Source organism: Pectinophora gossypiella, chromosome 13, assembly GCF_024362695.1.
Source record: "Pectinophora gossypiella chromosome 13, ilPecGoss1.1, whole genome shotgun sequence".
Taxonomy (NCBI): domain Eukaryota; kingdom Metazoa; phylum Arthropoda; class Insecta; order Lepidoptera; family Gelechiidae; genus Pectinophora; species Pectinophora gossypiella.
Window position 1 is genome coordinate 1157890 of NC_065416.1, and position 25789 is coordinate 1183678.

Below are 25789 nucleotides of genomic sequence, written 5' to 3' on the forward strand. Positions count from 1 at the left end.
GCTGACAGATGTGGTGAAACCCTAAAACGAAGAAATACACTAAATACAGGGTGTTAGTGACATCGTAACGAATACTAAGGGGGATGATTCGGAGCATGATTCTGAGTTACTAACAAGTAGAATTTTCCGTCGGAAAATTCATAAAAATGTAGTGTTTTTTTAAATTACTTTTAAGTTAAGGAAAATTCCACTTGATATCAACTCACAATCATGGTCTGAAGAATCATCCCTCAAAGTTTTCGTTACGATGTCACTAACACCTGTATATTATGCACTGCATATTTTTGTGCATATTTCAAACAATCAACGCTTTCTTTCCTTACACTTAAAGTAATGAATACATTATTAAATAGATTCAACAGCGCTGTCTCACAGCCGAGCAAAATAATACTGGAGTCACACATACTCACTTTTTTCTTAAATTCTACGTGTAGTGGCGTCGAACTTAATTTTATTTTAGTTAAACAGTTCAGTAAAGCTGATTTCGACTTTATGAGTTTGAAGTTTGTCAAAAATAAATTATGAAAAGTTAATTTTACTAGATTTATTTGTAAATAAAATAAATTTTAATTTTAGTAATGATAGTGCAATTGTCACTTTCAAACTTGACTGTACTTAACTAATTTATAAATGAACTAATTAAAAAACAAATGAAAAACACTATCTGTTTTGCAATTCTAATTATCGTGATATTTCACGGTATACGATTTTTACAAATTCCATGATAATTTCTTGTTTTGACGTTTAGTAAAAAATAACTAATTTGACTAAATGGAAACTACCCAATTCAATTTTCATCATGAATTATATCACTAAAATTGATATCACGTGGTTTCCAGGATTTGTGCTTGGTTAATGTCATTAATAAAAAGTATAAACTAAAGTTAGCTTAAAAAGGACAATGCTCTTCTATACTCTTACCAAATTACAAGCAAGAAAGCGCCCTACGCCGCGTAAATGCCTAAAAAAACTTTTTCATAAAGTCGCCTAATCCTAATTTCACCATGACAAATCTTAACGAAACACATAATACCGGGTTCTTACCGCGTTAAAATCAGGAATACAGCGCGGTTTTAACATGATTTTAACGCAATAAGAACCCCAAATTATGTTTTAATTATTATAATAAACGCGTGAACCTCTCGATCTAGTCGTATTTACATGATTTATCTTAAGCAGATATAAAAATACTGTTCTGTAGAAAAATCTACATTATTTTGGTTAAAATAGGAACCTTACTTTTTCGAGATTCCGAGAGATTTCGAGAATCCTGTAATTGTACAGGATTTAGTATCATTTTGTGTTATTGTACTTTCACATTAAAATAAATTAAAACACGATTTTAATATTCCTATAATATACACCGGGGTAACATACTCGTACAGGAGTTTAGTGACATCGTAACGAAAACTTCAAGGGTTGACTCTTGTAATTTTCCGTCGCAAGTATGGAAGTGACAAATAATCTTCTTCTTATCGTGTTACCCTGGTGTCAGGGTTAATATTGAGCCGCCAAAGGCCCCTGACATGGCTCATGTAACGATTACTCACTTACATCAGTAAATAGTAACCGAGACCAGCGGCTTAACGTGCCTTCCGAAGCACGCATCATCTTACTTTCGGACAATCAGGTGATCAGCCTGTAATGTCCTAACCAAACTAGGGATCACAAAGTGATTTTTGTGATATGCCCCCACCGGGATTCGAACCCGGGGCCTCCGGATCGTGAGTAAAATAATTAAAATAAAACACTAACATTTTCACAAATTTTCCGACAGGAGATTCTACTTGATATCAACTCAGAATCATGGTCTGAATCATCCCCAAACTTTTCGTTACGATGTCACTAACACCCTGTATTCATAATATTTAGGCCAAACCATATTAATATTATGATTGGAAGGTCATAAAGTATATAATTTAATTATAAAAGTATACACTAAAAGCCTCAGTTAAATACTTTACATTTTTCTTTTTTATTTCTTCAAATGCATAATTTGTATGAAGCAAGCAGTGAACTGCGGCAGTGCAATTATTCCTCAATAAATATAACTCAAGATGCTCCGTGCTTCGGAAGGCACGTTAAGCAGTCGGGCCCGGCTAGTATTTACTTAAGTATGTTTGTATACAAACATTTCAACACACACACACACATGAGCCATGTCAGGGGACTTTGGAGGCTGAATTGGCTACTTAAACGAGTAGAGCGTGGATACATTATACACCTCTGCCTACTCTTTTGGGGATACAGGCGTGATGTTGATTCGTTCCGTCAATGTAGTTAAAAACTAATACGAGACTTCATGAACACAATAAAGGGCAGTAGGTCTAAAAAGGCAACATCGAAGCAATTCAATTTAAAAAACAATATTGTAATTTGTCATTTGCGCATGTAAAAGTGCGCAATGTTGCTATTTTAAGTGGATTACATCAATACGGCCTTTTTAACACCCCCCCCCCCCCCCCCCCCACGCTCACACACACACACACACACACACAGTAATTTGCTCCTTTAACGTAGTAATTCATCATCATCACCAGCCCATTAACGTCCCCACTGCTGGGGCACGGGCCTTCCCTACGGATGGAAAGGGAGATCGGGCCTTAAACCATCACGCGGGCGCAGTGCGGATTGATGGTTATTAACGACTGCTAATGCAGCCGGGACCAACGGCTTAACGTGCCTTCCGAAGCACGGAGGAGCTCGAGATGAAAACTTTTTTTTGTGGTCACCCATCCTATGACCGGCCTTGGCGAAAGTTGCTTAACTTCAACAATCGCAGACCGAGCGCGTTTACCGCTGCGCCACCGAGCTCCTCCACGTACGTAACGTAGTAATTAATTAATACGAAATCAAAACGGCCATTGTGCTATGCCGCTGGTTTAAATACTAGATATAAAAGACACGACGGTGCCACTAGGACTGCCCGCCCCCTCCTCGCCCCCGGGTCACCCCAGCGCGTGCTGCCCCAGCAGCGCGGCGCGGCTGTCGTTGTGCAGCTCGGCCAGCTGCAGCTGCTCCACCGCGCGGCGCCGCTCCGACGAGTGCCACATCCCGTACGTCAAGTATATTAGGAGGCCTGGAATCATATACAAAAGCAATTCAATCTTCTTCTATCGTGTGGATTGTGAGGTGAATCACCAACCCCATCAACCCTGGTGTCAGGGTTATTACTGAGCCGCCATAGGCCCCTGACATGACTCGTGTAACGACTACGTACTTACATCAGTAAGTAATAACCGGGACCAACGGCTTAACGTGCCTTCCGAAGCACGGATCTTTTTACTTTTTGGACAATCAGGTGATCAGCCTGTAATGTCCCAACCAAACTAGGGATCACAAAGTGATTTTTGTGATATGTCCCCACCGGGATTCGTACCCGGGACCTCCGGATCGTGAGCCCAACGCTCAACCACTGGACCACGGAGGCTGCAATTCAATAAACATCTAAATTTAAAAACTAAAACCCGTCTACGGAAATATCGCACTCTAAGTATCGTCGTCTGCCTAGCATTATCCCGTTTCTCACAGGGTCCCCCTACCTAACCTGAAGATTTGACAGCACAATAATAATGTATTATTTTTTCATATTGTTAAAGTGCCTTTTCGGAGGTGATTGACCTAATCTGTATTGGGCTGGTTTCCCCTTCGCGGGTTGGAAGGTCAGACAGGCAGTCGCTTCTGTAGAAAAACCGGACCTGTCAAATCTTCAGGTTAGGTAAACGGACCTTGTGAAAAACCTCATAACGCTAGGAGATAATGATGATGTATTTTAGTATGTGATAGAACTTACCAGCGGCGATCCAGACGGCGAATCGCAGCCACGTCATATAGTCGAGATTCAGCATCAGGTACACGTTGATCAGGATGCTGATGCCAGGCAGCCACGGGACTAACGGCACCTACAAAAGACAGGTCAATAACCAACCTCATCAACCCTGCTGTCAGGGTTACTACAGAGCCGCCTAAGACCCTCGACATGGCTCATGTAGCAACTACTCAGATTATTCTTCTTCTTCTTCTGGAATGGGAATTTTAATGGAAGAAACCTAGAGTTTAACGAGTTTGTCGGCGAATATCTCGAAACTGTAATTTTAAGTTTAGTCCAAGTGTTGTTGCTGCATATTGAAAGTTTTATAACGATAAAAATGTTTTTGTAAAGATGAAGTTTAACGTTCTTTCCTGTTTCTGGTTCAGTTATTAACTAATAGGGTAGTTTTTTTACTATATTTTATGCATGATAAAACACAATCAAACAATACAATATTTTTTTATTTTAGTTTTTTTTATCTACAATTTCGTTTTTTTTATTAAACTCAAAAAAGTGGGATTCAATCCTTAAATAAAATTATTAAAAACAAACAATACGTACGGAGAAAGCGAGCTTCTTCTCAGACACGGGTTGCCGCGAGATGGCGTACAGCGTGGCTACGACCAACATGGCGCCGGCCGTTGCCATGGCGACGGGAGCCGCGCGCCCCGACAAGATGGCCTCCCCGTGCTGGTTGATGCTCAGCATCAGCACGAAGCACCACACGCCTGAGACACGTTGAATATAAGAACAATGGGAGCGAGGGGGGAGGCGAGGGGACAGAGCCACAAGTAATAATAAGAAAACGACTTGCAGCATGGATATAATGAATTGAATGGTATCCAAAGGTGCTAAAAAGGCCAGATTGAAGCATTCATCTAAAAAAGTAATATTGGAAGTAATACTTGTTTACATTGCGCACTAACTTTTATGTGCGCGAATATCATATTCCAATTTTCCTTAATTGCTTCAATGTGACTTTTTGCCAACCCCACTTGGAGTGGGATAAAGGCAGGATGATGATGTGGGGTCTGCACTGAAACTTTATGTCAGAAGTCATAAGACATCGTACAACCACTCTTGATATTTGATTTATGATGAGTGAACAAGTAAACAATCTTGATATCACGTGGTTTCCAGGATCTGTGTCCGGATAATGGCAATAGGCTCATCCTTATGAGGGGGGGGAGTAGTAGACACCTCTGCGTACCCATTCATGCGTATACACAGGCCGTGAGCAGGGAGTGGAATTCTCTGCCGTCTTCTGTATTTCCGAATCCATATAACCCCGGTGCTTTCAAGGCCAGAGTGAACAGGCACCTTTTGGGCGATCCATCTTAGGCCACGTCAATGCTTTCGGACAAGTCTGGGGCCAAGAGCAAATCCATTAAAGGTAAAAAAATGTTATGAAACCAATCTTACCATATAGTGTGACCAGTACAGAGACCATAGCAGAACTGAGTCGCGTAGGTGTGGTGTGGCCGTCCGCGTTGATGAGCTGCCTCAACGCGTTGCGCGGTGACAGGTTCAGCGGCTCCGGGGGCTTGTGAAGAGTACTGCGCTCGTATCTGAGGGGATTATTAGGTACTTGACTGGGTGAAATATAAATTATAAAATGCTAGTCTAGGAATAGAAGCCAAAGTCCTTACCAAACAAAAGATAGTCTCACAGTGATTTCGACAATGTCCCCTTGGTAATCGATCCCGGACCTCCAAATCGGAAGCCCAACGCACTAACCACTAGACCACGGATGCTGTATTGTATTATTTGTGAATTTTGTATCTCAAGAGATTATTAAATTGGATCAATTTTGGATAAAAGATCAACGGGGCTTCATCTAAGTGAAACTTTTCGGAAGCAAATTACCTTAACAGCAAGACGCAGGAGGCAACCATAGAGTACGCTAACAAGGTGCCGATAGACATCATGTGGATCAGCTGCTCCAGCCTGAAGATCATCGCCAGGGTGCCTGCAGGACAACACTCATTATTTCTCTTAGTTGAAACGCGGGTCATCATCATCATCACCAGCCCATTAACGTCCCCACTGCTGAGGCACGGGCCTTCCCTATGGATGGATAGGGAGATCGGGCCTTAAACCACCACGTGGCCGGCCGGACCAACGGCTTAACGTGCCTTCCGAAGCACGGAGGAGCTCGAGATGAAAACTTTTTTTTTTGTGGTCACCCATCCTATGACCGGCCTTTGCGAAAGTTGCTTAACAATCGGAGACCGAGCGCGTTTACCGCTGCGCCACCGAGCTCCTCCTCTGGAAACGCGGGTACTATGACAAAAAATAAATGAAGGTAGTTGAAAAAAATAGTTCTTACCAGTGAAGAGTCCAGCGACCATAGTGCCGATCATGGGTGTCTGGTACTTCTCACTGACGCGGCCCATGAACTTGAAGAGTAGACCGTCGGACGCCATCGCGTATATGATACGGGGAAGAGGGAACACTGCGCCCAGCAAGCTGGAGACACATGTTTAAATTACTACAGAACACAAAATGACGGCAGGAGGAAGACCTAAGAAGACCTGTTTAGCAATAGGGCCACCTATTGTGTTTATTTTATTCGTTCGTACATATCCTATACTTATGTCTTTGTGCAATAAAGAATTATAGATTGATTGAAGACCTAGAAGAACGTATATTGACCAAATTGGAGATATCCTTAGAAAAGCTTCAGTACACCGCCTATCGCGTTGGTGCAACAGAAAACTCGGTCAGGTGTGGGTACTTAGTTCTTGCGATAATAATACTACGTATAAAACGGCAACTCTCCGCTCCCCACCAGCGGCTGAGCTAGGTTTACCTCACCCCCTCGGTCTTACTTTAGTCTTGAATCGTATGGTCGTCAGACATCACACACAGATGCGCGTGTACGTTAATTTCATTGTATAGTGTCTGTGTGAAACGAGGTATTTTTTTATGAAGTCCGGTCTGGGGTGTGATAATGTGTTTTGTGTGTAAAAACTTATTGTATTGTACTGTCATGACAGTTACGAGTAAAGTAGGTATTGTAGTTGGCAGCCCTCAGACGTCACACACACAGTTGCGCGTGTACGATAACGTCAATGTGTGGTGTTTGTGTGAGACGAGGTTTTTTGTGTGAAGTCAGGGGTGTGACCACGGCGAAATCTACATTCAATAACATAAACAGCCTATACACGTCCCACTGCTGGGCACAGGCCTCCCCTTAATCAACCGGAGGGAGTATGGAGCATACTCCACCACGCTGCTCCAATGCGGGTTGGTGGAGGTGTTTTTACGGCTAATAGCCGGAATCAACGGCTTAACGTGCCGTCCGAAGCACGAAATCATCTTACTTTTTCGGACAATCAGCCTGAAAAGTCCTAACCAAACAAAGGACAGTCTCACGAAGTGAATTCGAAAATGTCCCCATAGGGGATCGAACCCGGACCTCCAGATTGTGAGCCTAAAGCTCTAACCACTAGACCACGGAGGCTGTTACAAATATATAATATACCTGGAGCAGAGCGCGCACACGGCGCCCACGCTGACGGCGTACTTGGCCCACGGCCAGCCCAGCTGGTCGTACACGAACGGGAACGGCGCCTTCTCGTCCTACGGAACATTTGTTACATTACACCATCACGCTTGAAAAGTATCGGCGTCCGATGGACGTAATATACGATCCCGACGACCCGATTACTCTAGCCATAGAGGCAGCCAATCAGCTCGCGACACCAAACACTTCAGGACCCCGATACCGACCCCGCCGGCGTGGTCGACGATTTCCCTCAATCACCGCTTATCGCTATCGACCCACTAGGGTTGATTAATTCTTTCAAATATTTTTCCTCTCAGACGACGCCCTGAGTCGAGGTTCGCGCCCAACTGGGCACCCTCAGGCCTGTTGTCTTAAACGTTATACCGGGTGAGAGCCTTCAGCACTCCCCATTTGTCCGGCCAAGTAGTTAATGCTATCTGCGGCAAATCTACAATAAGTCACGTCAAAAAAAAAACATCACGCTTGATCATCATCAATTTAAGAGCCACGCTCTTTTCGGTGTAGCATTTTCCATTCCAGTCTATCAAAGGCCAATTCCTTGACTTCCCTATAAGACACGACGTTAACCTCGTTCGTTATCACGCTTGTTACGGAACGAAATTAAAGATGACTACATCCAATCCATAACAGAACGTCTACAGACGTTCCGATTCCAATGTGTCATACTACCTTTTATGAACCATCAATGACCCATGGTCTCTGTCCGTGAAAGGGTTAAATTAAATTCTTAATGACCTTCCAGTCAATCATAATATTTATATGGTTTGGTCTAATTATCCTTATATTACTAATGAATACAGGGTGTTAGTGACATGTAACGAAAACTTTGAGGGATGACTTTGATGTTTGCCATGATTCTGAATTGATATCAAGTAGAATTTTCGGTCGCAAAATCAACCCCCAAGGGGTTAAAAACGGGTTGAAGGCTTGTATGAAACGTTATCGCGGGTTGGCAGCTATTTAAAGAAAATATCACAAAATAATAAAGTATAAAAAAATATTTATCACCCGTTCCTACGCGCCATTATTTCATGGCACAACATAGCGGCCCGTTTCGGCTTCGCACGGGTGGGCATTTTTTTTGTAATAAATATAGCCTTTGATACTCAAGAGATAATGTAGCATTCTAATGGTGAAACATTTTTTGAAATCGGTCCAGTCGTTTTTGAGATTATTCAATACAAACGAAAATACAAATCTTTCCTTTTTATACTTATAATGGTGTTGATTCCGGTAAAACCATCTAATTTTATTTTAAGTTACACCTGTCATTTTCTTATCCGCCGTAAAAGAAAGGGACAGGTAATAGACAGGCACAAAATTTATGGAACACGCGTCAATTTTAGGCAGACATATGAAAAACCCTCTTAAAATTTTATATTGGCCAATAACCCGACAGAATTAAGTTGACAGCACACGTCAAACAAGCATATGAGCGAGATGCCTATTTTATTCGACCGGGTTATTCATTCATTTTAAAATTATCAGTTGTCAATCATTCGTCCCTTTCCTTTTCGACGGATAGGACAATGACAGGTACCTATAACTTAAAATAAAATTAGGAGGTTTCTGCAGGAATCGGGGCCAATATAGATATATAGTATAGTAGAGATGATAATTATAGTATACCTGCATATAGTAGGGTAGCATGAGTGTGAGCACGGAGCTGACGCCGCAGTAGGCCAGGAACACCACGAGCAGCGAGGCCACCACCGCGAACGGGATGGACTTCTGCGGGCGGCGCGCTTCTTCCCCCGCTGTTGCTACGCAGTCGAACCCTGGGGGAGAGACGGTAACAGTACTTGTCGGGATTATCTTTTCCCTGGCGTACCTAAAAAATATTTCACGAGAAAAGAATACTGGGCTAAAGAAGACGCATATATAGGGTGTTAGTGACAACGTAACGAAAACTTAGAGGGATGACTCCGACCATGATTCTGTCAAAAGTGTCAAAAGTGTGGAACTGAAAATAATTTTAACTACTGGTGAGCCAAATATATTAAAAACGCATTCGGGTTTTTTCCGTCTAATAAAGAAATACATGTTAATTTGGTTTGGACACATAGAGCGGTTGAAGGATAATAGAATTGAGTAAACGGAAGCGGTCAGGTACGCAGGATAATAGAATTACGAAAGCAGTAAATAAAGCGAGGTTGGTGGTGGTGCTGGCAGAGGAAGACCTAATAGGACGTCATCATCATCACCAGCCCATTAACGTCCCCACTGCTGGGGCACGGGCCTTCCCTATAGATGGATAGGGAGATCGGGCCTTAAACCACCACGCGGGCCCAGTGCGGATTGGTGGTTATTAACGACTGCTAATGCAGCCGGGACCAACGGCTTAACGTGCCTTCCGAAGCACGGAGGAGCTCGAGATGAAAACTTTTTTTTTGTGGTCACCCATCCTATGACCGACCTTTGCGAAAGTTGCTTAACTTCAACAATCGCCGACCGAACGCGTTTACCTCTGCGCCGCCGACCTCCTCAAATGATGAGGAAAATGACGAGGAAGCAAGAGAAGTATGTCAGGATCGAAGGAAAATGTAACTTCATAATCTCTGCTTACCCCGGTGGGAAATAGGCGTGAGTATATGTATGTATGTAATAAAGAAATAAATAAATGAACTCACCAATAAACCCGTAGAAGCAGACAGCGGCACCTTTGATGATGCCGGCGACTCCGTAGGGCGCGAACCCGCCGGTGCCAAAGTTCTTCTTCTCGCTATGAGGAACCGCCTCCGCCGGAATACGCCAGTTCTTCGTGTCCGCTGGTCTCATAACATAACATAACATTGTAGTCTGATGCAACCTTTTATCATAAACCATTTAGAAGTCTAACTCAAAAACTACAGTAATAATTCATCATAATTAAGAGTTATATTTTGAATAGTATTTTTTACATCAGTAAACATATTTTCTTGAACGTCTCATCCGCCTAACTACTGCAGCTCCTCATAACCTGTGTAGAGGAAAAGTAGCTGCAAGAAAAACCTCGGCACAGGGCCCTAGATGTTCTTAAAAACAAACAAGAATTGTTGAATATAATTTCAGTAATTTGGTTGCCTAATATTGGTTCCCAGACGGTTATTCCCATGCATTTCTACAAAATTTTACAAAGTTTTTGTAAACCAAGAAAATAGCTGATTGAAAGCATACATGAATGATTAAATAATAACTTAAATAGTTGTCCAATCTACAGACAGTAGATTATACTGTACTGTCTAAAAGGATCATCCCAAATATCAATAAAATATTAATAAAAGAGATTCTCAGGATTCAACGAGTGTATTTTTCTGTCCGGGAATCGAACCCAAGACCTCCGGACCGTAAGCTCAACGCTCAACATCTGCACCAGGATGTAGGATATGCGTCCGATAAGTTGTTTCCTCACCTTTGAAAGATCCTGATATGATGACAAAAGCGACAACGCACAAATTGACTCCGGTGCAAAAGTTGTTGAACTTTGTCGACTCTTTAACACCGAAGGCAAGTGCCACTGCAAAGGAAAATATCTGTCATATGCTTTGCTGGAATGCAGTATAAAAAATGCGGAGTTTTGTACAAAACTGTCACAAGTATGATCAGTATCAACTGGTGGCACTCACGTCTAACACACTATGAGATTCCTGACAGAAATGTATTTTATAAGGCCCGATAATAGCAGCCCAGATTCTCATCATCGTGGTAGCCCAGTTGCCCAGTTGGCAAAACGCTTGCCCCACACTTTGAGATCGCAGGTTCGAATCCAGCACAGGCCACAACCAATGATTGTCGAATTTGTTTTCGAATCTATGTTTGGTTCATAAATTATTATCACGTGTTCAGCGGTGAAGGAAAACATCGTGAATAAACCCACATTCCCGAGAAATGCATTTTCGGAGGTATGTGACCTAACCTGTATTGCGCTGGTTTACCCTTCGCGGATTAGAAGGTCAGACAGGCAGTCGCTTCTGTAACAAACTGGTCCTGTCAAATCTTCAGGTTTGGTAAGCGGACCCTGTGAAAACGGGATAATGATAATAGGGTGATTATGATAATAGCATGAAGGCCCGGGTACCTGGCACACCTCGGATACTTCATACAAATATCTCATTCTTATCGTATGTCGTCTAACAACTACGAGGCAGACAGTCTGCGCTGTACCCATTACTCCTTAGCGCCTTACGTCTATTAAAGATTAAAGGAAGACCCGAACCTTCTGGATCTGCTCTGGGTCCCGCACCCTGGTGAAGTCGGCACCCGAAACGAATTGGTGCGGGCGGAGAGTTACCACACTTTACGTAGTATTATTATTTATTTTATGTCCATGGACAGCGACGCCATCATCACTTACCAGAGAACAGCATGATGACGGTGAAAGCGAACAGGTCCGGATAGGTGGCGAGATGGGGCGACTCCATTGGCAGCCACGCCTGCAGCTGGTGAGATATCGCCCCAGAGAACAACGAGTCCAGGTACTCGCTCAGTGCTTTCACTACTGATGCCGCTCCTGAGATGGAATAGAAATAGAATAGAATCATCATCAGCCGGAAATGACCCCGGAATGCTTCCCCCAGGGCTCGCCACAATGACCGATCCTCTGCTGCCCGCATCCAGCGTTTTCCCGCGACCTTCAGAAGGTCGTTGAAATTATAGATAATAATAATGGAATAAAATAGAAATTGTTTATTATAAAAGGACGCCACACACAAAAACAACGCATTGGTGCAGATTACACACCATCTAAGTTTATTATAAGTAATACCTGTAACGACATTCTATGCACAGTATTATTCTTTATTCTATGGTTGCTTTCAGCTGAACCGGTCTAGAATATATAATTTAGAACACGCACCTATAATATACTCCAGTATTAGATTCCAGCCAATGATGAAGGCAATGAACTCTCCGACACACACGTAGCTGTACACATACGCGGACCCCGCCTTCGGCACTCGTGCGCCGAACTCGGCGTAGCACAGACCTGATGACAATACGCATTATAAGAAATGGATTAAAACTCGCAACAAGATGTATTGAAAGATTACGACTGGAATTTAATTGTTGAAGAATCTTCTTCTTCTTCTATCATGTGGGTTGTGAGGTGAATTACCAACCTCATCAACCCTGGTGTCAGGGTTATTATTGAGCCGCCAAAGGCCCCTGACATGGCTCATGTTACGACTACTTACTTACATCAGTGAGTAGTAACCGGTACCAACGGCTTAACGTGCCTTCCGAAGCACGGATCATCTTACTTTTTGGACAATCAGGTGATCAGCCTGTAATGTCCTAAACAAACTAGGGATCACAAAGTGATTTTTGTGAAATGTCCCCACCGGGATTCGAAGCCGAGACCTCCGATTCGTGAGCCCAACGCTTAACCACTGGACTACGGAGGCCGTTATTGTTGAAGAATGACAGACTATCAGGTCTGACAGGACCGTCACCTCCGGCCAAGTAGTTAAATGCCATCTGCGGCAAATGTTCAATAAGTCACGTCACATAATGACTTTCGTTTTTGTTTTGTTAAGACGTCCACACTTTCAGAACAACAAAATGTTTATCCCAATATCATCACATCCTTAGCTTTATCCCATTTCACAGAGTCCGCATACCTAAGCAGAAGATATGACAGGTCCGGCTTTTTATAGAAGTAACTGCCTGATGGACCTTCCAACCCGCGAGGGGAAAACCAAATACCGGCCCAATGCAGGTTAGGTGTAATTCCAAGAATGTAGATGTTTATCAAAAGATAACGGATCTATTTTGCCAGAAAGTTTCGTGTTTTCAAAAAAAAAATTAAGATATTTTTAAAAGACTAAATAAAAGACTAAGATGTTTTTTAAGATGAACCAAGACCTTGGAGATGACTTCAGGCACTCACCAGCAAACACGCTAGCAACAGCCGCTAGTAGAAACGACAGTATCACAGCTGGCCCAGCATAATTCTTGGCGACATCTCCAGCTAGCACGTAGACGCCCACTCCCAGGGTACTGCCGACGCCTAGGGCAGTCAGGTCTAGTGCTGAGAGGACCCTGGCCAGGCGGGCCGCGCCTTCCTCCGCGGCCTTACGCCGGGATAGTACCCCGTACGCCAGGCGAGCCGCCCGAGCCGCGCCGGCTTTGATACCACCTGGAATTCAAAGAAAGTATGAATTTTTATTAATCTTTCAGAGCAAGGGCCACCTTTCGCATCGAGAACACCCGCATATATAGTATTTTAGACAGTGATGTGCGTTTCCCGGGAATGTTCCCAAATCCCGTTGTAAAAACTCTGTGATAGTAAAGACACTATTAAAACACATAATAACGGGTTCTTACCGCGTTTAAATGGGGATATGAGACTCCCGATATTTCGACACTGTTGCAAGTGCCATGATCACGGGATGACTGATGAGATTGGAGTGGAGTAGGTAGATCCATAATTTTCTACGGGCAGACATATCTGGGCACAGGGCCCTAGACTTCTTTAAAAAGATAAAATAAACATAAAATATTGATATATAATTGAGTAATTTAGCTGCCTTATATCAGTTCTCAGACAGTTAATCCCATGCATTCATATCTTCTAAATAATCACTAACTTTATAATAACCTTTTTTGTAAAGTTTTTGTTTAACTACTGTCTTAAAACAGTTGAAAGGCAAATTCTGAATGTCAATGGGAATTTTAACTATACATATAACTTTTGCGCCTTTTTACTGCCAGGAACGTTCCCAAAGTGGGAATATTCTCGAGAACAGCACATCATTGTAGATACATCGACCAATGGACGCAGCGTATGCTGTGTGCGTAGATAAATATTGCATTAATTGTCGCGAAGCGTGTGCATCTATCCATACTACGGCTATTATATTCGGTATCTTATAACAATAAAGAAGTTGAGAGTTCGTGCATGTCATCATTTGAGGAAGTCAGTTATACTTTTTTTTAACATAGTACTTTAGTGAGTGTTCTCCATCAACCCGCAGTGGAGCAGCGTGGTGGAGTATGCTCCATACCCCTCGGGTTAATTAAGGGGAGGCATGTGCCCAGCAGTGGGACGTCTATAGGCTGTTTATGATTTGTACTTTAGTAGCGTTTCGTTCAGTAATAAAAAATAATAACGTAGGTAATGTAGCTTATAAGTCACTTGACCAAGGCAACCTAATTAAAAAAAAAACAATAAGGGGGAAAATCCTTTTGCATAAAAAATCGAAACCACTTAAGTTAGACGCTTAAAATTTGGCATGCAGGTACTTTAGGAAACTTAAAGCTTAGTTGCAACAGGATATTGCAAAATTCCTAAGGAAACGGGAGATAGCGAAAAAAAATGTTGTATAAAAAATCTAAACTGCATAAGTTAGATGCTTGAAATTTGACATGCACTCCCACACACCCAAAGATCTCTCTTTTATAACACGCCACGCGGACGAAGTCGCGGGCAAAAGCTAGTATTATATATAACCAAACATAAAAAAATATTATTATTTATTGTTTTTTATATCGACGGGGAAGAAGCAAATACTCCTATCTTACACAGACCTAACTTTACAGGAGGAGGAAAAAACTGAATAACTTTTTTGTTAATAATTATAGCGCGACGTCATGTTCTGAAGGTAGTTTTGTTATTTCAAGAGACATTTTTTTAAACTAATATTAATTTTGTATATATAGAGGAATTAAAGTTAATGTAAGTTAGAGCCTATTGGTTTCTGTGTTGGGTCGAAAGTTTTGACGTTAGACGGTTTTTCCACTTGCAATTAATCCTTCAAATTCCTATTGTTTGACTTATTTCTCTTTGTAAACTATTCACTGTAGCTTCAAAAACCTATTAATAATTAAAAAAAACAATAACTATAAAACTAACGTAAATTATACATGATTTTGTAAGATAGGATGTATTGCTTTGAATGAATTTCAAATTATGTTCAAATTAGGAGATATTATAAAGCAATGCCGCAACAAATAACTAGTAAATATTTAACTGTAAACTATTATAAAGCATGCAATATAATAACAAATAATCGTATTTTTTAAAAAAATACTGAAACGACAGCTTTTTTAAAGAAAGTGCTACGCTTAGCATTTTTAATGAAAATAAACTTTGATCTTAAACAAGGTTTAACAAATTATTTATTGATCATGATAAAGTAGGCACCTTCGGTTTTTAATTGGCATTTAAAAAAATATCAATATAGTACGAATTATATATTTATTAAGTCAATAATCAACTGAGATCAACAAGTAGGTACTTATTAAAATCATTATCAATAGCCCGGTCAATAAAGGGGTTGTAGAGTATGTGGGAGGAAACCTATGATTTTTCTTCAGGAATGTGTTCCGGAACACATTTCTGAATGTGTCCTTATTAATGGAGTTAACATAGTAAAAAGTCCCACGTTTACATGGTGTCATTTCCGTAACTTAATGTTTACCAAACCATACAAAAATATAAAATATCGATATTTTTGTATGGTATTGGTCGTTCGATTTACTTCTCACTTTTTATTCTAAATTCCTCTCCAAAATTAAAACTGTGGGAATTTTTTGACAAAAAGATAATTATAAAATAAATAACCCAGTTATCCAATATCAAATAATTAACTTGTCAAACAATTTTTATTAATAACTTAGTCTTTAAAAAAATGTTTTGTGTTGCAGAATGGGTGTAGGTCAGAGATACCAATTTTGAGTTTTTCGCTGATATCTCAAAAACGATGCGTCCTAGAGAAAATAACTTTATAAATTTAAAGAACATTAAATTGTCTACAAATTAGTTAATATAATATTTTTTTGATATTTCGCCCGTTTTCGAGCTACACGCTTAGGAAAAAAATAATTTAATATTGAAAAGTGTCAGTGATCGAATCACCCCAAAAAGTAGATCTTGGGTCCATCATCTCTTATTTTTGAAACAAAGACACATTTCGTGCCATGCCCATCATCATCCATCGACCTCCATCATGTTCCATTAAACAAAAAGACTCATGCTTGATTCTGTAGATAGGAGCTATTATCGATTAAAACATGAGATAGGAGTTATTTACTTCTGTAGAAAGGAGATATTTTTATAAAAAAAATTGCAACATATAAAATCTTTATTTTAAGAGCTATTTCTATTCATCGAAAATCACCCTAAAAGTAGGAAATATACAACGGAGATCTTGCCAGCCAACGTAAAATTAAATTTCGCAACGAACTACATCAAAAAGTCGATTTGCCTAAAAATGTAAGATAGGAGTATTTGCTTCTTCCCCGTCGATATGGGATGCTGTTGTATTAATGTGTGTGTAGGATAGGTACTAACATAGTTTAAGTTCACATTGTTACTAACAAATATGGATTTAGGTATGAAATAAAATAATTCATTTCAGTTCATTTCATATTTCCCTAAAAGCATATTTTTAATCAATTTTATTTATACCCATTGGACCGATAAACCGGTTAGTTTAGCAATGAAGTAACGAACTGATTCCGTCACAACAAGCCTTTATGTAGCCACGATAAGGACGTTATGTAAACTGCAGGCTGGTTGAAAGCAACACTGTTTTATGACAATCCGTAATAGCCCAGTTCGAGGAACGCGTGACTTAGGCGATTCTCACACTGCCCCGCATGATGCAGCGTAGCGCGTGGATGCGTGTTCTTCCGTTGCTTGTGAGTATCTCCGTTTGTATAGAAAACACGCACGGTCTAACACACAGAAAATGCATCCACGCGCGTTCATGCGGATCACGCGCATACAAGCGGAGAAACATGCACCCCCGCGCGTAGGTGCGGGGCGAGACGCAAGGTATGGCACACCGAATCCCGCAGTGCCGCGCGTGATTTTGGAACGGCTTTGAATGAAATGAGAGCCGCCGTGCGTTAATCTACAAAACGCCTCTACGCGCGTGAGTGCGTAAAAAACTCGCACGATGATGCAGATCTGCATTCCCGCAGGTACGCGCGTAGGTGCGTCGACACGCAAGATGCAGCATGATGCGGGGCAGTGTGAGAATCGCCTTACATCGAAGTGTCACGGGTTCAAATCCCTGCTAGGGCTCTAAACCACACCCTGTAATGTCCTAATCAAACTAACATTCAGAATTTGCCTTTCAACTGCTTTAAGACACTAGTTAAACAAAAACTTTACAAAAAAGGTTATTATAAAGTTAGTGATTATTTAGAAGATGAGACGTTCGTTATGTAAAAATTGACGATTCAAAGTGTAACTATGTTACCTACCGAATAAAGATATTTTTGAATTTGAATTTGAATTTGAATGACTATGGCTGTGTCTGTGCTTCATTATCACTAACATCACTAATTTAGGAGCCACGCTCTCGTCAGTGTAGCATTCTCCATGCTACTTTATTAAGGAAAAATAGGGCAGTGGTTTCCCTCTTGCCTTCCGCCCCGCAGTACTCCGTCTGACGCGAGTGGGATGGCGACCAGAGTAGTCTATTTCAAAGCCGTACTAGGACTCCTGTCCTCCGCCTCTGAATAGTACTGACAGCTACTGCTGCCCTCTGTCAGGTTCCAGGTTACAGTCCCTGTGACGCGCCTCTTCCGTCCTGCATTACCGTACCGATGGCTCCCATCTCCGCCTCTGCAACCGTTGCGGTCTTCACCCGTATCCCTGGGCGTTATACCCCGTAGGTCTGGGTCCCTTCCCTATCCAAACACATGCACGTCCACGTACTTATGTTACGAAGTCAGTGAACGCAGCTGGCGAGGAGCTAACGAGTATTGTAGTACTCGTTAACTTATGTTATGTTAGGTATAACATACGCGTCCTATTCTAACAATATTTTACAAGATTTTAAACTCACATAGAATAAACCACATAGATTCTCCGCCCACAACTGTCTCGGTGGAACTCATTAGAGGCACTGGTCCGCCACTGGTGGTGGTGACGGCGGACGGTGACCACTGACCATCACAATTGATGTCGCGACAGTCTCGCATTGATTGAGATGTCGAATCGTTTATTGATATAGACTTGCCAATGCGTAGAGGCGACATCGAGTTTCAAGACTACTAAACATTTTTTAGTTGGTGTAAATGTGACTTATTTTTTAGTTATATTTATTGTTCTTCTAGCTGAGCATTTTTTAGCTTTTTTTTACATGACTTATGGTAGATTTACCGCAGATGGCATTAACTACTTGGCCGGACAAATGGGGAGCGCTGAAGGCTCTCACCTGGTACAACGTTTAAGACAACAGGCCTGAGGGGGCACCCTCCTGAGTTGGGCGCGAACCTCGGCTCAGGGCGTCGTCTGAGAGAAAAATATTTGAAAGAATTAATCGACCCTAGTGGGTCGATAGCGATAAGCACTGATCGACCCCGCCGGCGGGGTCGTTTGTAATGGTAAAACGGACACTTCATACAAAAATCAAATCATTCTTACCGTGTAACGTGTAAGTGCGAGCGAAATACAGTCCGCGCGCTCCCCTTTACTCTTTAACGGTTAATGGCCATTTAATACTAAAGTAAGACCCAGCGAGGGTAAGGTGGGTACCCGATATGAATTGGTGCGGGGTGAAGAGGCACCTTTCTACACATAGTGTTAATCAGAATCATTTATTCAACGTAATTATCATGGATAACCTTGTTGAACGTCAACGTAACATTTTTGAATTTACGTCATTTCGCAAGGTGTTGTGGCGGACCCAACTAGTTGGCCACCTAGTTCCGCCAACATGCAACAGATGGCGCCACATTCAATAATGCAGTCTGCAAGCAGTCGTGAAACGCGATATTGAAGTTTACACAGCAAGACGCATATATGCAACTTCCAACATAACACCGTTGTTGGATCGTCGATCCCTAGTCACACTACCGACTTGTGACTAGCGGGGTACTATGCTCTGTTCGGTACCCCGAAAACATCCTTTGGCGGCAGCACACCCTCGCCGCCAAAGTCAATCAATCAATCATCATCATCATCAGCCCATTAACGTCCCCACTGCTGGGGCACGGGCCTTCCCTATGGATGGATAGGGAGATTGGGCCAACCATAACGCGGGCCCAGTGCGGATTGATGGTTATTAACGACTGCTAATTCAGCCGGGACCAACGTCTTAACGTGCCTTCCGAAGCACGGAGGAGCTCGAGATGAAACTTTTTTTTTCTGTGGTCACCCATCCTATGACCGGCCTTTTCGAAAGTTGCTTAACTTAAACAATCGCAGACCGAGCGCGTTTACCGCTGCGCCACCGAGCTCCTCAATCAATAATACTTTATTGCACAACGACATATACATAGTAAAAGCCAAAGCAAAAGTGCTGTGGAGAAGAAATGACAAGAAACAGCAACAGCAATTCTTTATGGTTTGGCTGTGTCTACCCCGATATTACGCTCTCAAGTTGTGCCTTGTGAGTAGAGGTGTTTACAAACTCGCGAAGGACGCCTTGTAAGTGTTGTTCTAGAAGCTTCCGACATTTTCTCGCGCTTGGAAAACGTCGATTAGCTAATTCAGTATTTTGATTGTTAAGTAGTCGTTGTCGTCCTTGGTTATTTTTTTGTCTGTGTATTGATTTCCGTGTGGTTTCTGTCCTGTGTTGATTCTAATGTACCTGTCTGTCTGTGTCTGTGGTGTCCGGAAGTAATAATTGTTTCTTTCTTTTTCTTTATAAGTACGTTACCAATTTGCACGCCACGTTTAAGCTTCATATTACGCATGTTTCAATAATAATTTTAAAAAAGCAAATAAATCGCTTTCTGTGTTTTTGAACAAAGCAAAATTCTTATTACGTTATTATTATATTTATTTATTTAAACAAGTGTGTTCTTGCGTCACTTGGCCATGTATGACCTACTCAAATCAATAATGGGTGTTAATAATTATGTAATAGTTCCACCGTCGACGACGAGCGAAAAGCGATTAGAGCTAGAAAGAGAAACTAGATACAACGAGTTAAAGAGCAGCGAGATCTGGGGTGTCTGGTCTCCACCAACCCGCATTGGAGCAGCGTGGTGGAGTATGCTCCATACCTCCTCCGGTCGGTTGAGGGAAGGCCTGTGCCCAGCAGTGGGATGCATATAGGCTGTTTATGTTAAAAAGGCCACATCGAAGCAATTCATATAAAAGAGCAATATTGCTATTTGAGATTTGCGCATATAAAAATATGTCTTCTTCTATCGTGTGGGTTGTGAGGTGGATTACCAACCTCATCAACCCTAGTGTCAGGGTTACTATTGAGCCACCAAAGGCCCCTGACATGACTCATGTAACAACTACTTTCTAATCAAAAATAAGTGCGCAGTGCAAACAAATGACAAATAGCAAAATTGCTTTTTAGATGAATTGCTTCGATGTGGCCTTTTTTTTAACCGACTTCAAAAAAAAGTAAGAGATTCTCAGTTCGTCGGGATCTTTTTTATGTATGTTCCCCGAATACTCGAGGACGCCTGGACTGATTTTAAACCCGCCTGATAGGTTTGTCGCTAGGGTAAAAATATCCTCTGCCATTACATTATACATATAATTCATTAAGTATGTAGACTGACCAATGAGAAAATAGGTAAAAGAATCTGAACAGCACCATCTTTATTTTATTGGGAAACTTAGCCTGGAAAGACCCTCAATGACGACTCCTCGTACCACTCGCTCGGGTAGAGGGCTCCACATTAAAATGACCTTACCTTTTAAAACGGCCCCCGTATGTTATGTATTTATGTAGTCCAGTGGTTGAGCGCTGGGCCGGAGGTCCCGGATTCGATTCACGGTGAGGACATATTACAAAAATTACTTTGTGATCCTTAATTTAGTTAGGACATTACCGGAGAGACCCGCCAGGGTCACCATATTGTCCGAAAGTAAGATGATCCGTGCTTCGAAAGGCACGTTAAGCCGTTGGTCCCGGTTACTACTTACTGATGTAAGTAAGTAGTCGTTACATGAGCCATGTCTCATGTGTCATGAGCCGTGCCTTTGGCGGCTCAATAGTAACCCTGACACCAGGGTTGATGAGGTTGGTACTCCACCTCACAACCCTCACGATAGAAGACTTAGAGCGGCTGCAAGTCTTCTGCCTACAATAAAGAATTAAAAAAATCAATATGCCATATCTGTCGCTACATACTCCTATGTACAATAATGGTATATGATTTTAATTGAAATGATATGTATCTAGATAGTAACCAGTTACATTCGGATTGATTCAATAAATCAATATATGATCAATTTATAAATTACACTTTAGGAAAAAATGAAATATTACAACTGGCAGAGTTGTAATATGATACACTATTAATTAATGTACTTAATGAAAATAAACCAACTTATTAACAATGCTATCATATTACCTATTCATGCCAAATATACAAAAAAATGATTTTATATAGCTTTAGAGAATTTAATATAGTACCGTAGTATTATATACAGAAATGACGCTCACCCCGCTTTTTTGTGAGAAGATTAACAAATGATTTTTTTTCTGATGGTTTTAATTTTATATTTGTATTTTTTAGTAGTTTTCATGTTATTTAAAGTTTATTTTGTATATTAGTTTTTAGTGTGTGTGTTTTTAGTGTGTGTGTTTTTAGTGGAGCAGCGTGGTGGAGTATACTCCATACGCCCTCCGGTTCATTGAAGAGAGGGCTGTTTATGTATGTATGTATTAGTTTTTATATTTATTTTTTCAACATACAGTGCATTAGGTTACACTGTAATTCTGTACAGTATATACCTACCTTAATAATAAAATAAATAAATAATCGCAAATGGAAATGGACAACACAGATCCATTTATTTTTTAGTACAATTCAGTTATGTTTGTACAGTAGAGGGGATTTGACATGCTTAAAGAGGTCAAACATGGGGGGGTGTGTCACACCCATTTGCAATTGCAGCCGCAACAGAACTCTGAACATATTATTATATTGGATATGCAGAACATTGTATATTCATGCCAGGAAAAAGATTTACAAATAACCGAAACAGACGTTTCGGTTCTGCACATTGTTGGGTTACTTATTAACATGATTATTACCTCCGTATCAAACAAAATATTCCATTACGCATGGAATCTGTAAGCCTAGCCATTTATGTAAGAGACACATCGAAATTTGATATAGAAAATAAACTAATGAGAATCATAATATAATATGTGAAGGAACTTGTATAATGTACTTTACACAAGTCTCACTTCATTCCAAATATGTCATGCCATCTTTGTACCTTGAACATGAAACTAAAAATAAATTAACTTCAGTCAGAGAATATAGAATAATATACAATAGTAACTCATTTTTAATTAAAAACTATTCTCTTTTTATTTTAAAATGAATAGAATGGTAACTCTCCACTCCGGTCACTACAAATTGTATTGGACTCTAGCTCGGCAGATTTGTCCCACTCTCTCCTGGTCTTCCTTTAGTGTTAAATGGCCTTTAGCTGCTAAGGAGTCCAGAGAAGCTCGAGGACTGTTTCTTTTGGTTGACACTTACGCTAAAGAATGAGATTTTACTTCAAGTGAGAAGACCTAATTTTTGTGACAGGTTTTCCTACATTTATAAGTGAAATATTACTTTATATTTGGTTCATGATGTGAGTTCTAATTCTATGCTTTAAGCATAACGTGATTTTTTATATGTCTTTCAATATAAAAAACTGATTACTTAATATGCTCTATATTTTTTACATAATTAACCAAGTGGAGGCTTTTGCAGCAAGCAGTAGGATCAAATAGGCAAAATAGGATAAGATGATACATAACATAAACAGCCTACTTTTATGTTCCACTGCAGGGCGAGATAAGATAAACTTAGAATATTAGCAGTAAGATTAAAATAGGTACCTACTAAAAAAAATTTAAGCAAAACAGTTTCACTTAGAATGGAACACAAACTACTTAAAACTCAATCTGGGCGCATGGTACAGGAACATTAAGTCCCGCAATGTTATTGAATCATTGCATCACCTGCATACAACTCCTTCCCGCTATTCCCACAGTACAACTAGGAATTTTAAATATTTTAACTATTTTAGATTGGAACTGAGACTTATATATGAATAATGTCCTAATAGACAACTTGCGACTTTAGTTTGGTAAGCATGATCAAATTACGGCGTCTAAAACTCGCCAAGTAAGCGTAAAAGTCAAGGTTTAAGAACCACTAAGAAAAGTGTACTTTATTGAATGAGAACTGTATGAATACTCACCATTTTCAAAAGCCTGTCGCACCGTAAACCCCTGGTCTACTCTACTAGGGACTGCGCCGTAATCCACGAAACCATTTCCATCAGGAAAAGTCATTTTTGTAATCGACACCTGCGCACTTAACCTATATTGGCAATATTATACATTTAATCGCTAATACGAATAATTTAATTATAAACTGCACCTATTAATTAACTTTAGACTTCTACCAGATTTACAAGTGAACTGAACACGTATTTACTTCAAAATTAAATAACTTTCACGCGCCCCAAGACCGAACTCGCTCGCACACTTTTTGACAGATGAGTTTTTAATGTGACTTCGCAGTTTTTTGGGTTTGGAAACTTGTGTTTTAGCCAAAAAGTATTCAGTAAATATTTTTCTCCCGAGAGTTATGATTTACTCATTAACATAGTAACACAGACCTCTACTTGCTCTTTGCTCATTAATAGAGTTTTTATGGTATTGGATCAGTTTCATAACTATTATAGTGACGAGTCCATGTTCACGCCTATTACGTCTAGTAGAGTAGGAGTGTAGGTAGTCATTGTAAACAAGCTTTATAGAAATTGCTTAGTGAAGTAGCTAATATAGGTGATGGTCTGATGGTAGTGTAGCCAGGTTGGTATACCATACGATTCATCATATCTAACTAGTTAACTGTCAACAGCAAATGGGGCCTAAAGTTGTGTTTGGTAACATCTATCCACTCCGATAGAAATTACGGGCGTGTTTTTTCTCTCAATCTTATGCGACCAGACCAAGGCGGACACAACGATTGATGAATGTGGAGGAAGCAAGAGAAGTATGTTAGGATCAAAGCAAATGGAATACCATAGTCTCTGCTTACCCCGTTGGGAAGTAGACGTGAGTTTATGTACGTAAGTGCATAGCAGTTCTGACAGAAGATTATGACCTTTCTGTCCATGTGTTAAGTAATTAGTAATAAGTGTTTTGTGGTATCAGTGGTGTACCTAATTATGTAATACATGATATAAATAAATTAAAAAAAAAAATAGGTAGGTAGGTATACTCACTAAATACATTGATGGCGACAGTACACTTTATACACATTTTCACTAGGTACTAATTTAAATACTCTAAATGGAAGTCTCATTAAAAACAATAGATGCGTCATCTGCGGATTCAATCCATCGACATACTTCCAATATACCTCAGGCTGTAGTAACAGCTGAATACTAGATTTTTCTAGGCCACACTAGCGACCTTCAATATTAAATTGACGACAAAATAATTTAGTCTAGGAGTTAAGGTGCTTACACACGGTGTTATTCACGAACGGTAATATATTATACAGGATGTTAGTGACATCGTAACGAAAACTTTAAGGGATGATTCAGACCATGATTCTGAGTTGATATCAAGTGAAATTTTCTGTCGCAAAAGTATGCAACTGAAAATAATTTAAAAAGACACAATTTTTTTTTGACAGGGAAATCTACTTGATATCAATTTAGAATTATGCTCTGAATCATCCCCCTCAGTATTCTGTACGGTATCACTAACATCCCTACGTTAGGGTACGTACTTATATACCTACCTGTACGTACTTGTACGGGGTGTAGATAACTAACCTCATAACGAATACTGAAGGGGATGATTTTCTAAGAATTAATATCCAGTGAGAGATCAAAATCCGCAGTAGAAGGTTTTAGATCAGTTAGAGACCTTAGAAACTCAAACCCGTAATAATCTACTAGTATCTACTAATGAATAAACTCCGTGCTTCGGAGGGCACGTTAAGCCGTTGGTCCCTTACTGATGTAAGTGAGTAATCGTTACATGAGCCACGTCAGGGGCCTCTGGCGGCTCAATAATAACCCTGACACCAGGGTTGATGATGGTATTCCACCTCACAACCCACACGTTAAGAAGAAGAAAAATAAACTAGGTGCATCTACGCTTTACGTGACCCACTACTTAGGTCATTTTCTATCGTTGTCATTAAAGAATGTAGTAATTTTATTTTAAGTCATTTTCATTAAGAGTTGATCGTGTTCTAGCTTAAACTTCTTTTAGGGTTCCATATTTGAATCCAACTGCAGTACCCACCGAAGCAGTACGGCAATCGCGCCACTATCTATATGATATGATGTTGTTGTCTTTTTTTTGTGTGTGGCGCCGTTTCAATTATATTCTTTTCTATTCTATCTCAGTTCTCCGTATTGATGAATGGTAAAGATACCTAAATAAGTACTCAAATACCAATGTGTACTTGATGATAGCCCTCAGCGCCCCTCAATGGTCCGGCAAAATATTTAAGACCCAAATCTTCAATATCATCCTCCTAGCATTATTCCGTTTTTCACA

At 40.6% G+C, this 25789-nt stretch overlaps 1 protein-coding gene across 3 annotated transcripts; it reads right to left on the reverse strand.

Moving 5' to 3' along the window:
* Positions 1–2474: 2474 nt before the first annotated feature.
* Positions 2475–24564, reverse strand: LOC126371709 (cationic amino acid transporter 2). 3 transcript variants are annotated; one of them, XM_050017030.1, is made up of 14 exons: positions 24496–24564; positions 13210–13458; positions 12178–12306; positions 11677–11832; positions 10735–10839; positions 9974–10111; positions 8973–9121; positions 7299–7396; positions 6141–6280; positions 5678–5780; positions 5234–5379; positions 4373–4539; positions 3794–3902; positions 2475–3079 (listed from the first exon to the last, which is right to left on the reverse strand). In XM_050017030.1, exons 1-14 carry the CDS (start codon positions 24530–24532, stop codon positions 2949–2951), a joined length of 1857 nt encoding a protein of 618 aa, XP_049872987.1. In that variant the 5' UTR covers positions 24533–24564; the 3' UTR covers positions 2475–2948. The 3 variants fall into 3 exon arrangements, with proteins under 3 accessions (XP_049872987.1, XP_049872986.1, XP_049872988.1); XM_050017029.1 differs by lacking the exon at positions 24496–24564 and adding an exon at positions 23461–23741; XM_050017031.1 differs by lacking the exon at positions 24496–24564 and adding an exon at positions 18122–18170.
* Positions 24565–25789: the final 1225 nt, after the last annotated feature.